The sequence below is a fragment of the Myxine glutinosa genome, chromosome 5, assembly GCF_964187855.1.
Source record: "Myxine glutinosa chromosome 5, kmMyxGlut1.1, whole genome shotgun sequence".
Taxonomy (NCBI): Eukaryota; Metazoa; Chordata; class Myxini; order Myxiniformes; family Myxinidae; genus Myxine; species Myxine glutinosa.
The window spans coordinates 72,031,240-72,044,901 of NC_136265.1; the positions used below are offsets into that span (position 1 = coordinate 72,031,240).

Sequence of the window (13,662 nt, forward strand, 5' to 3'; positions counted from 1 at the left end):
AAATTCGTCTTCTCTCCCTCCTAACCAATCAAATTTGCCATTTTCAACTCTCATCAAAATTTGCCATCTCCAACTGCACATCAAAATTTGCCATTACCAATTCATCATCAGTCCCTCCTAGGGAGGGAGAGATGGAATCACCCCAATGTCTCATCCACGTCGTGATGCGTCTCACAAATCCAACAGCAATTCTCATTTCTGCAACACAAACAAAGAAAACACAGGTGTGGAGTCATCATCATCACCACAGGTAAGTGGCTGCGTATGGTGCGACAGGTTCATTAATCCTAACTATTTCCTAAATGACTTTAACAACTTTACACTACCCGGGGTCTCTCTCCGGCCAAACCATTGGCCCTCTTACACTATGGGTTCTAAAAACCAATTCCCATTGGCCAAACTGTGGTGCTTTTCAATTTGGGGTCTCACTCCCCCGATTCATCTCCCGGTGCCCTCGCACAATTTCTGGGCTGTGGCGTGTACCTCTCCCAGCGGGTCTACCCACCTGCACACCTCCACCACTGCAGTTGCCTCCGAGCTTACCTGCTCCTTACCCTAACCTAACTACCAGGGGAAGGCCCTCTGGCTCTCTCCCCACTCGGTGCCCTCTCTGGCACTGGGCTACCCGGGTCCGTCCTCCGGATCCTCGGGCCCCATCCACAACTCTACCGGCTCCCAGAGCCCAACTGCGGCCTCACCTGGCCGACATCCTCACAGTGGTGGAGTGCCCAACCAACTACACACACTAACAGGCTACACGCCCAGCCATTTCCACAACACTAATGCACCCATTCACAACACCATTCTGCAACCGCACCACAAATGCCAATATCCAACCACAATTTACCTGCACCCTCTACCTAACACTTACACTACCCGCCCCGGGTACTCGTGAAAGGGGTCCACTCTTCCCCCATCCACACCTTCGCACCATGCACACCACTCCGTACCACTCACTCCAACTCTCTCCACACACCTGTACCTGCACACCTGTGCTCTCACACCTGGTGCCACCTGCACCCTTCTCTCCCCAAGCGCATTCGCGCTGATCCACAACACTCACTACTCATACACTGCTCCACACACCTGTCCAGTTGCACACCTGTGCAATCACACTTGTTCAATCCTCACACACACAGCATCATCTCAGCTAACTACTCCCTTCTGAAACTTGCGCTTCCCAGTCGTCCCTTTAACTATTGCGCTCCCTCGTCATTATAATCCACACTAATCTACCTGCGTCCCCACTACAGGTATCAGTCACTAACTAACCTTAACGTTACCTAATGTCAATCCTCGCTAGATCCCTACACACCATATCCTAACCCACCCGGGCTAGTTTTCACTGCCATACACCCCATAAGCTATTGCTCCTTTGCCCCCCTCCTGTGAGGGATGGTGGATTTGCCATCCCACCACATCGGGGGTCTCTCACTACCAATTTTGCACATCAAATTTCAACAAATTAAAAATTTGCCAATCACTGCCCATCATCTGCCAATCACTACTGCCAATCCCTTGCCAATCATCAAATTTTGTTTTTCTCTAATTTTGGGTCCAAAACACTAACCTCATCACCCAGTCTACTCACTACTGCCTCTCGGTGCGCCAATTCCTGTCCAAAGCCCGGCTTCGTAAAGCCAAGCAATGGATGCTGGTTGTTTTGTGCCAGCGGCTGGATGCGTCCGGCATTCGGGGCAGGGACGGGGGCTTACCCGGGCCGAGATCCCACGCACCACCTCGGCGTGGAGCCATCCAATGTCCCGATCTCGACCTGCCGGCACGTCTCAACAAAACGTGGTCGCCATGACGACCCTTCCTATCCAGCCGCCCGCTCCGCCTAGTGGAGCACGGACGCGGCCGTTCAAAGCGAGGCCCGGCACGGATCGCGCACGGCGGTCCTTTTGAACCCGCCGTGGCTCGGATCCCCGCTGGTTCTCGCGGCACGCGAAGCCCGGCACGCACCGAGGGCCCGATTCGGCTATAAGTCGTTCTACACTCTACCCCGTGTAACGTCGATGCTTCACCTGGACGCTTACACCCCGCAGCCCGTTCCTTGCTCACACATCCAGCCGTGCCCATGCTCCTCGTACCTTTCCTTACACACCCAGGTACACTCATTCCACTCACAGCCTTGGTCACACACCTGACCACCGAACACTTTGGCACACATTCGTCGCTCGCACACCTCACCAATACACCTCTTCGCGCCCCCTCCTCGGTCACCTCCTCTGTGACAATCACAGGTGTGCTCTCATTCGCACACCCAACCACGTGCCTCACCACCAACTCCAGCGTGCATTCCCACTCACGCTCTACCATTGCAGGTGTGCATCCTTCCATCCCAGGTGTACATCCTCGCTCACCTGTCACAACTAACTCACGCTCCATGTCACTCTCACTACTTTCACCTCCATTCCTGACAGCGCACTCACCCTTACTCTTGACAGCGCACTCTTTCCTCGTGCACCTGCCCGTCACACACCTTTCTCGCGCACACTCTCCCGTTGCACCCTCTGTAACACTCACCACAGGTGGACACTCTTCCTTACTTCTGACAGCGCACTCTTTCCTCATGCACCTGTCCGTCACACACCTTTCTCGCGCACACTCTCCCGTTACACCCTCTGTAACACTCACCACAGGTGGACACTCTTCCTTACTTCTGACAGCGCACTCTTTCCTCATGCACCTGTCCGTCACACACTCTTGCGCACACTCTCCCGTCACACCCTCTGTAACACTCACCACCCCGCGCTTCCACGTGCTCCCTCGCACACGCGCTACGACCGACTCACTCTCGCCAGCACACTCACTCCTTGGCACGCACTTTTTCCTCACACACCCCAGAGTCGGACTTTCTTGCACACCTCCATTTTCGCACACCAGACCTGTCGCACACTTCACCAACGGCCTCTCACGAACACCCGGGTCTATCTCGACCCCCAAGCCTCTTAAATCACCTGGCGCATCATACGCACGACCATATTGGTCACCACTTACACCGGGTCCTCTTCCTCTTCGCTTCTCCTCCATCACCTGCGAATCCCTCATCCGGTTAACGAGCACATCACGATCCAAACACAGACTTTGGACCAATTCTTTTATCTCCTCTTTTATCTCTTTGTTATCCCCTCTCCGTCGCTTCTTAATTTCGCTCACCCCTTCTTCCACTTCTTCTAATTTGTGCCTCACCTCTTTTATTCCCCGGTACGTCTCCTCAAGCTCGTCCTCCAAGGCTACCTTGACCGTTTCCATGTGCGTCCTCACCTGCCGGTCCTTCGTCTCCATTACCTCTATCACCTCGTCCAACCTCGTTGTCAGTCCCTCACGTACCATCTGACATTCCCTCTTTGTCGCTATCAAGTCGTTTTTTATGTCGTTTTGTGTCGCTTTTAAACCTCCTAATACCGCAGTGTTCCTTTGAACCTGCTCCACTAACTCCGTCTGTCCCACCGTCAGCTGCTCCACCTCCTGCGTCAGGTCCTCTATGCCCCCTTGTAACTTTACAGTCCCCTTTCTCACCTCCTTTTCCATGTGCTCCTCACAGTGCCTCACCTCCTCGCGCACTCCTCCGACCTCCTCACTCACTCCTCTTCTGATCTCCTCTCCCATCACTTGCATCTCCTGCCCAGATGCCACCCTCATCTGCTCCATTTCCTCCCTGTGAGCATCCAGTTTGGTTTCTACCCCCATTCTGACCCCCTCTATCTGCTGCTCCATTTGTTTAACTTCCCTTTCCGCTTGGTCCCTCATGTCCCTCAATTTGCCTTCCATACTGTTTTCTAACCCCTCTAACCCATTTTTCACTCCCTCTATCTGATTCTCCTGGGCAGCCATTCTATTTTCTACCCCCTCTAACCCCTTTTGCATCCCTTCCATTTGATTCTCTTGAGCGGCCATTCTGTTTTCTACCCCCTCTAACCCCTTTTGCATCCCTTCCATTTGATTCTCTTGAGCGGCCATTCTGTTTTCTACCCCCGTTAACCCATTTTTCACTTCTTTTATCCCGTTGTCTAACCCCTCAAAATTATTGTCTAACTTCTCACTGGTACCCCTCGCTTCGTCCCTCATTACCCCCATTTGGTTTCCCATTACCCCCATTTGGCCCTCCATTCGCCCACTATCAACCCTCATTTGCTCACTCTGAGCATCCATCCGGTTCCCCAATTGGTTACTCTGCAGTTTGAGGGACGCCTGCATTTGCGCCATAAATTGCTCCATGAGGACCTGCATCTGGGCCATCCCTCCCACTTGTGCAGCGGGTGCGACCGCCGTAGCTATGTGCGAGGCGCCATTTCGCGCGTCTGCTACCCCCGCTGTTTCGCTCTCCTCATGTCCCTCATGTCCCTCAATTTGGTCCTGGACCGATCCTGCTTCACTCTCCCCTACCGGACCCCAGCCGTCTTGATCCGCCATAGCGCGACTTGCAAAATTCGAGTTTTTTTTTTTTTTTTTTTTTTTCGTAAAACAAATTCAAATTTCGCCGTTATAATTTCGCGCGGGAAACGCGCTCCGAATCGATTCGGTCGAGCGCCGTACGCGCTCCGGCTCGATTTTCCCTCCCAAAATTTGGGCCTAACTAATTTAGTCCCGGGTTCGAATCCCACTCCTGACACCAATTGTTACAGACGTGGCTTGGATGTTATTTACCGAGCGGTTTTATGGTATGACCACGTCTGCACAAGTTACCCGATTGTGCCCGAACGTTGACTAGTCGCGCGATGCTGGCTCAATAAGGAAAAGAAGACACCCGGCTGGATTACAATAACACAATACGACACCAATGTTTCAATTCTCAAGACCTCCGGAGGAGATTATATTCGTACGGAAAGGTTAGATTACAGGGACGAGAGGTGCATCATAGGAAGACAGGCACTTAGACACAATCTTATATTATTCCCAACAGACGACAGATAAACGGGACAAAGCTGACTCACACGGGGGTTGATGGCAGGAAAGCGGTTGTCGATGGCTCCAGGTGCACCTGTGCTCAAAGGTTAGAATCGACCCGGTCCGGTCCAGAGATGCGGGAGGTTTCACAGCGCTCGGAGGGGACGTTCTTTCACAGGCGGGCCTTTCTCTCTCAGCGCTCGCAGGTCCTTCTTTCTCCAGCTCGGGGCGCATCTCTTTCAGCGCTCGCAGGTCCTTCCTTCTCCAGCTGGGGGCGCATCTCACGTCACATCCGGCGCGGGGCCGCGTATATCCGGCGGGGAGTGACACGCCCTCGGCTCGTTAGCTCCGCCTCGTGGAATCGGCACGTTGCTTCTCATTGGGTGCGTGCGGGGGGTTTACCAGGCTCCGCCCTTGACGAGGAGCTGACAAGGAGCCCCTTCGTGGTAACCCCGTGGAGCGCATGGTCTGGAGCTAATCGAGCCGGTGTGAGGACGCATCCTCCCCCGCTCCGCCGCCATCTCCTCTGTTGTTGTTGTAATTGTTGGGGAAGAAGATGGAAGGAGGTATGGGAAAGGTCCTAAACTCACTACTGATGCCATATAATCACATTCTGGTGCAACGAAGAGTCATAATTAATGGAGACGAGGCCTTAACTGACATAGAATAAGAATAACTAGGAAGATGTCCGAAAGTTGTCTACGTGTGGTGCGGTGGACCTGGGCACGACATTTAATGGGGGAATAAGGGGAAGGTCGGCTCTACTGATTGTTATTTACATGCAATGGGACTAGGGAATGGGGGATTGGGGAAAGTTGGGGAGTATTGGAGAAAATAGGGGAATATTTACAAGCGGATATGGAGGCCAAATTCCATATTCGCAACATTATATATATATATATATATATATATATATATATATATACACACATACAGGGTGAATCAAAAGTAGCGCCCTTGCCCGATTTCTGTTTTTTCGGCTGTCAGATTCTTTCTGGGATGTCATGTTGTTAATAATTGTCTTGCAGATTATTGAATTATTGATTGATTAAAACAACAGGGTCGATAGCCACTGCAAAGAAGTCCGGTCATCTGAAAACGGCAACGAATGTAGCTAAGGCTGAAGAAGCCATCAGGAGACTGGAACAAAGTCCGCAAAAGTCAACTCGCCATTTATCTGCAGAGTTGGAAGTGAGCCAATCAAGTGTTATCCATATCCTTCACCAGAAAAACTGGAAACCTTAAATTACACGCTTACTGCATGCCCTTCATGATGGAGATGACGACCGGCGTCTTCAATTTTGCGAAGAGTTCTTAGCTAAACTTGACGAAGAGGACACAATGCTAGACAACATCTGGTGGTCAGATGAGGCATGTTTTAAGCTTAACGGCACAATTAACAGACACAATTGTGTCTACTGGGCTGCAGAGAACCCAAGAGTGACAGTTGAGAAGGAGGTAAATTTACCTGGCGTGACGGTTTGGGCAGCCATATCTCCATTAGGGATAATTGGACCCTTTTTCTTTGAGGGATCTGTCACTGCAGAAATTTACCTGGATATGCTGCAAACCTTCTTTTGGCCCAGGGTACAAGATCAGGACTGTTATTTCCAGCAAGATGGAGCTCCACCTCATTATGGACGTCATGTTCGTCAGTGGCTTGATGAAAACTTTCCCAGAAAGTGGGTCGGCCGCTGCGGTCCGATCGAGTGGCCGGCACGCTTCCCAGACCTTACACCTCCAGATTTCTTTCTTTGGGGGCTCATGAAAGACCTTGTTTATCGTGAAAAGCCTCATACCATTCAGGAATTGAAGGCTCAAATCACTGCAAAGTTTGAGGAAATTGATATCGAACTCTGCAAGTGTGTGTGCCACTCTGTGCATGCTCGGCTGCAATTGTGCATCGAGCACGAGGGAGGGCACTTTGAAAATTGCAAGTAAAACAGCTTGGTGCACTTCCGTAATAATTTTCCCCCGAATAAATGGTTAGATAAACATGTCATTCATTTATTTATACCTTCTTGTACACTGTAATACAAATGGCAAACAATCAACTGACAGAAATATATATATTTATATATATATATATAAACAGAAATTGGGCGCTACTTTTGACTCACCCTGTATATATTTTTTTTTTTTTATTATTATTTTTTATTATAATAGATGTACACCATCACATACAAGGTAAAAGTACCATTGAAAACATTGAACTACTGAGTACGAGGATGTTAAAAGGTGAAATGTATTTTAAGTAGATAATTATATCGGTGGTTGATAAATTATTGGAGACTATGTTTTGTTATTTAGAATTCTGCTCAGAGTGTGGTGTGTTGGGAGCAGCCATGCAACACTCATGCTGCCGGCGAGGCGAAGGGTGAACCTCAAGGTCAACTCTCCCTGCAGGGAGGATTGTTTATGGACGTGTGAAGTTGGCTGGAATCACAATAACTTTTGTACTGAATTGTGAAATGCAAACATCTTGCTGACAACATTTGCTCTATTATGATATGAACTGTTTACATGTTCCATCTTGAATGTCAACAAAATAGTATGCCATTTTATATGGACGTGGATTCATAAAATGGGTTTAAAACTGAATATATGAATGTTCATACAAAGGTCAAGATGCCCCTGGCACCAAAAAGTCTACAGTCCTCTGTCTGTATGTGGCACAACCTCCGATCTACTTTAACCTAATCCAAAACATTGTATCTGCATTTGATCTTGATGATGATGTAATCGAGCTGTGTGCTGAAGTATAAAAGTGAGACTTACTGGAGTGTCCAGTGAGAGAGAGAGATCCTGGCTAAATTATGTTACTTTTCTGTACTTGATGTTCCTTTGATGTGTTTTTTGGTACTCCTGGTACTTCTGTATTTTTTTGGTATGTTCTTTGTTTGTAAAAGCCAGACTCCTTCTCCCGAGCGTTAAAATACTCTTCAATGTAAAACCATGGAGCGGACAATCAATTATTTCCACTACAATTATGTTGACCTAATATTTATCTAAAAATTAATCCTTGACACCAGCCAGACGTGATTCAAGAAGGCCTACATTTTTTGCGCATTCACCTGACAAAAAGAATGCTTCTATGAATTGTGGACCTTTGTGATTTTGGGGCAGGATGCGTACACGTACGATGAAGTCTCATTCAAACAGGTAAAGCTGTCCAGAAAGGGACTGGCACAGATCTGATGTTTTTTTATGCTGAAAATGTCTTCATCCGGGAGTGTTCCAGCATCGAGTGAAAGGCACGACATGTCCTACCATCTGGGAGTGGGTGGACGGAACATAAAATAACGTGAACATACTGATGGTTCCCGCTCATGATAATCACGAAAATCTGTTGAAGTTAGTGCCACGACGTATCAAAAGAATGATTAATTGAACGACATTTGTTTTCTCTCAATTGTTGTTTTTAAACAAAAAGAAAAACCTTCGGATGACGATGTACTTTTGTACTTTATGAATCGATTTAATTTATTGTCTTGTGATTTATGCAACTTGTCTCTAATTCTGGTATTCATTTCTACATTTTCACTCCTTTTTCATTTTTCAATGTTTAATTGAAATGCAAAGTGTTCAAGTCTTGAGTTGAATGATCATTCTTTTTCATCTGCCAGACTATAAATGGTTTGAAGATGAGACATTTTTTTTTTGTGACGATTCTCGCTTGGGATTTGACTAAATTGTCTTTGAGGCTTGTTTTTTCATTGGATTCACTTGTGTATCTGTTTTGTTCGTGTAATATAATGATGTCACATGGTTTGCAGATGAAGCCCCTCTGGTGAAGATGGAATCCTTCCAAAATAACTCTCCTCAGACCTCCCAGGATGTTTTGAGCAATGACCAAGTAAAGCAAGAATTGTGTGATTCTCCTCCCACGGAGCCGAGCAAAGCTGAGCAGCTACTCGAAGGTAAGCCGAGTTACGGAGAGAACACATCACGCTGTGCTCTCTTATTACTTGCGAAAATAGAAGGTTTTTCAAGTATATTGGTTCGTCCTGTGTGTTATTCTGTCTTTTTGTCTGTATGTCAATCGCCTATATAACAGGTCACAATTTTAAACCCATCTTTGCGAAACTTCAACAAATGGTAGAGTTGGAGATAAGGAAGAAAGGAAGAAGCCTATTAATTTGGAGGTCAAAATGTCAAAACGTCAACATAGGCCAAAGGTCAACAACTTTGTCAATTTTTTTAAATCCTCAATTTTCACCTGTTTGGCTTTGAATTTGAAGAGGATTTGCATATCAGGTTACTGAATTCAACCACCCATTATTTTTGAGGGTCAACATAGGCGAAAATGTCAACATAGACCAAAGGTCACCAACTTAAGGTGGTGTTTCTAAAATCCTCATTTTTCATCTGATTGACTTGAAATTTGAAGAAGATTTGCATATCAGATCACTGAATTCAACCACCAATTAATTTTGAGGTCATCATTGGCCAAAAGGTCAACATAGTCCAAAGGTCAACAACTTATTTTAGGGATATCGCAAGTATCGTGCTATGCATGACCTGTTTCTTGTTTTGTTTCTTTTCCCAAAGAAATTATATGTTTCCAATCCTTGTCGAATTGTCGAGCCTGGTGTTGACTTCGCGGTTAGGGTGCCGGCTTGGGATCCGAGGATCCTGGGTTCGAATCCCGGTCGATCGCTGAAATAACGCCAGGGGGGTTGACTCAGCCTGTCATTCTTCCGAGGTCGGCAAATTGAGTACCAGTTCACTGGTAATTCCCTGCGTGTTGCAAGAGGCGACTAACAGGGTTGGCGGCAGGAAGGGCATCCGGCCATAAAACATTGCTTCAAAAAGGGGAGCGCGGTGTCCGAAAAGGCCAACCCCTGCTCTGCGGGGAAAAATGGCCTCTAAAGGTGGTTCTGTTTGGTTCCTTGTAGAATTGTCAATGCATTAAGTGTTTCCACCCACGTGGCCTTTTTTATGTCAATGAGACAGGGATATTGGTTTCATTTGAAATCCACAGCATTCTTTTTGTACTTCAAACAAGAAGCTCGAGTTTGAAAGTCTATATTTCAGCAATACACTCGAGAATTGTAATTAACAAACCAATTGAGATTACTGGGACTTGACAAGTTTGAAAGACAAGATTGTCACGATTATCTAATCACGTGATACAATATGGGCATTCAATAACTGTATCAGGATAGAGTAAATCTTAACATTTTCCTTTAACATCGAAGATCGCTTTTTGTGGGGTTTCACATATGACAGGTATCGTCTCTATCTTTTTTTCTGTTCAAATCCTGGGGATTGTACTGCAAAAATTCTCCCCCCTCTAGGAAATTTTGATCATGTCAACATCGAAGTTCAGGTTTCTTATTCTTCACCATCAACTGTTGTTCATCCTGTCCATCGAACTGTCTTCCAATATAGCAAGGCCGACTGGGATGCCTTGCGTTCTTTTCTTGCCAATGTTCACTGGAACTCAATCCTTCGTCACAACCCATCTGAAGCTTCCAAGGAAGTTACTGAGTGGATCCATGTTGGTATGGACCTCTTCATCCCTGCTCGGACTGACCATGTGAAACTACTTTCAGCCATGGTTCATCGCAATCACATTTTCAAACAGTATCATCGTGTTGACTTGAGTGAGGTGCATCAATTGTTTCACCTGGCGAGCAACCACTGTAGACGAGTATTGGAGAATGCTAATAACAGTGTGCAGAATCTGTTTGTAATTCTATCTCAAATAAACAGCTCGGTTCTGGAGATTTTTGGAGAATTGCTTATAGCATTCTCAATCGTAATCGATCATTGATTCTTGGCCTCTTCAATAGCTCTGAAGTGCTCACTTCTCCTATTGATCAAGTCAACCTCTTTGCTGAACATTTTGCTGCGAACTCCACACTTGAAGACCACAGACATCCATTGCCTATTTGTCCTTTCTGTCTTGACACCTGGCTTTCCACTATCATCATTGCACCGAGGAAAGTTGCTGAGATTATTCAAAGGCTTGCATTTCAAAATCTACTGGACCAGATAGAATCCCTACAATTGCTTTGAAGATATGTTTACCTGAACTGTCTTCTGTTCTCTCAAAACTGTATTGCTTGTGTCTGTCAAAGTCTGTGTTTCCACTGAGCTGGAAACAGGCTTTTGTAATCCCTATCTATAAAGGGTACAGTGAGTAATCAGATCCTTCTAACTATCGGCCTGTTCGCCTGCTACCCATTAAAAGTGAAGCGTTTGAATCCTTGATCAAACAACATCTCATGATTTATCTGGAAACCACCAACCTCCCAACTGATGTTCAGTTTGGCTTTCGACAGTCAAGGTCTGCTGGTGATGTTCTTTTCCTAATCACTGAACATGCGAATAGGGCTTTGGATCACCATGGAGAAGCCAAGGTTGTTGCTCTCAACATTTTGAAGGCTTTTAACAAAGTGTGGAACAAGGCGTTATCCATAAGCTAAAATCTTTTGGCATCTCTGGAAAATTGCTTGATACAATCAAAATCTCTGACTTCCTTGGCAATCATCAAATTTCTGTGTACACGAGGGACGGTTGTCTCCTGTCTACAATACAAATGCTTGCGTTCCTTGGGGTCTGTGTTTGGTCCCATATTCTTGGTCCAATATAGATGATCTCCCCGATTGTATATTACGCAGATGACTCAACACTATAATATACTACCTACCCAGGAACCTTGTGTCCTCCTACCCAAGACCCTGTCAGTAGCACGCTCATTCAGGGTGCTAGTAGCACCCTCAAGTATGTATTATGATGCAAAGATGAACTTATTTCATTTTGGGGTCAACAGATGGTCAAAGGTCAAAGTCTGTAATAGGTTTATAACTTGAGAACAGCTGAGGGGATCTAATTCAAACTTGACAGGTATGTATAATGATGTGAAGATTAGCTGATTAGATTTTGGGGTCAAGAGGTCAAAGGTCAAATGTCAGGTAAAAATTCTGTTACCAAGTTAACATGTGAACCAGTCATGGGATTTTTCATCAAACCTGGTACAATCATATATTATGATGCAAAGATAAACTGATTCGATTTTGGGGTCAAGAGGTCAAAGATCAGAGGTCATGTTAAGCTACAATTATTTTGTTAACGCGCTAACTTAAGAACGGCTGAAGGGATCCAAGTCAAACTTGATAAAGATATGTATAATTATGAAAAGGTGAACTGATTAGATTTTGGGGTCAAGAGGTCATGCTATGTTAAATTTATGTTGCAATGCCAACTTGGGAACAAGTGATGGGATTTTGATCAAATTTGGTACAAGTATATATGATGCAAAGATGGTCTGATTAGATTATGGCATCAACAGATCAAAGGTCAGAGGTCATGTCAGGTAAAAATTATGTTACTGTTCTAACTTGTGAACCGGTGATGTGATTTTGACAAAACCTGGTATAAGTATATTGTCGCCTCCGCAGCTAGTCATCACCAGCCTTGGACACATGAACCGAACCAGCTTTAACTTACGAGGCAATCTCCCAATTATGGCGGATATTGTGCTCGCAGGCTGAAGAACCACGAAGCGTTTAATTTCATGAACACAAGGGTGTATTCCGAAACCCAACTAAGAATATGACAACGAAAATGTAACAATAATTATTTACAGTAAAATAAAGGCGTGGAATGAAAAATAAAGAAATAAATGCTGAAGTAAAAAATGCTATGGTGAGGGCCCTCCAACAGACACAAACACACACACAGGGTAATGTAAGAAAATAACAGTTCACTCTCCAGAATTTAGCTGGCCCCAATGTAGATCCTGTGGTAAGGTCGGCGGCTGTCGAAGCCCGCAGCCACCAGGCGGAACTGCAAAATGGTGACTACGTCGAATGCTGCGTGCCGAAAGCGCTCAGTATCTCGGCTGGTGGCGAGCACGTAGACGGCCCTCTTTCATTTCTCCTAAGGTTTCAGGAAGGACAGTGCAGCCTCCAGCCCCCCGAAGAGCCCAGCAGTCAAAGCTCCCTCACAATCGCCACACAAAACGCTCCCCTCCAAGAACACAAAAATGGTGAAGCTTCTTTCTCCAGAACCGCTCGCGCTCTCCTCACCACACGAACCAATCGCAAAGCTTCTTCTTCGCCCGCCTACATCATCCGGCCGCATCACTCGGGTGGGGGGAGGGGGTGGGCATGGCCTGCGGTCCCGTTCCCATCCCAATGAACCATTTCCGCCCCGCCTCTCCTGGGCAGGTCTTTGCCGTATGTGTCCATGGAGCGTGAGTACTAGCCAGCTGCTGTTTTGCTTGGCCGGCAGTTGTTTTAAATGTTAGGGATGGCTTCATAGGGTATCACAAACAGGGGAAATTATCTTTAAACCCTACGATTAATTGTCACGGCATCATCCCTTGTATGATGCACATGTAAACACAACCTTGAGCTACATTTTCCCTACTTAGTATATCAAAATGCTCCTACATGTCACACGGTCCATACTATTTCCTATGCAATCCTACCTTTCTGATGGTATTCTCTTACCTACCCCCATAAATGTAACAATATATTTTGATGCAATGATGAACTGATTATATTATGGCATCAAAGGTGAGGATTGAGGTGATTTGGGTGATGTCAGAGGTCATGTCAGGTAAAATTGTGATACCTGAGAACAGTTGAATGGATTTAAATCAAATTTTGTGCAAATATGTGTGATGATGTAATAATGTGGGCAGAGGCATATCGGTTGACGTCGTGACATCGAAGAGTGTCGTTCTAGTTGAATACCTAATATCGAGTGGAAGACAGAAATATGGCAAATGGTTAATCTCATCTGAGTGAAATA

General features: G+C 46.1%; 1 protein-coding gene across 1 annotated transcript in view; it reads left to right on the forward strand.

The window, feature by feature from the left end:
• The window catches only part of LOC137427452 (uncharacterized), a 168,035-nt gene that overhangs the window by 150,367 nt on the left and 4,006 nt on the right, over positions 1-13,662 (forward strand). Inside the window, exon 6 of the mRNA XM_068116969.2 lies at positions 8,670-8,813. Within this exon, the coding sequence (XP_067973070.2) occupies positions 8,670-8,813 (144 nt within the window). The remainder of the gene's footprint in view (positions 1-8,669; positions 8,814-13,662) is intronic.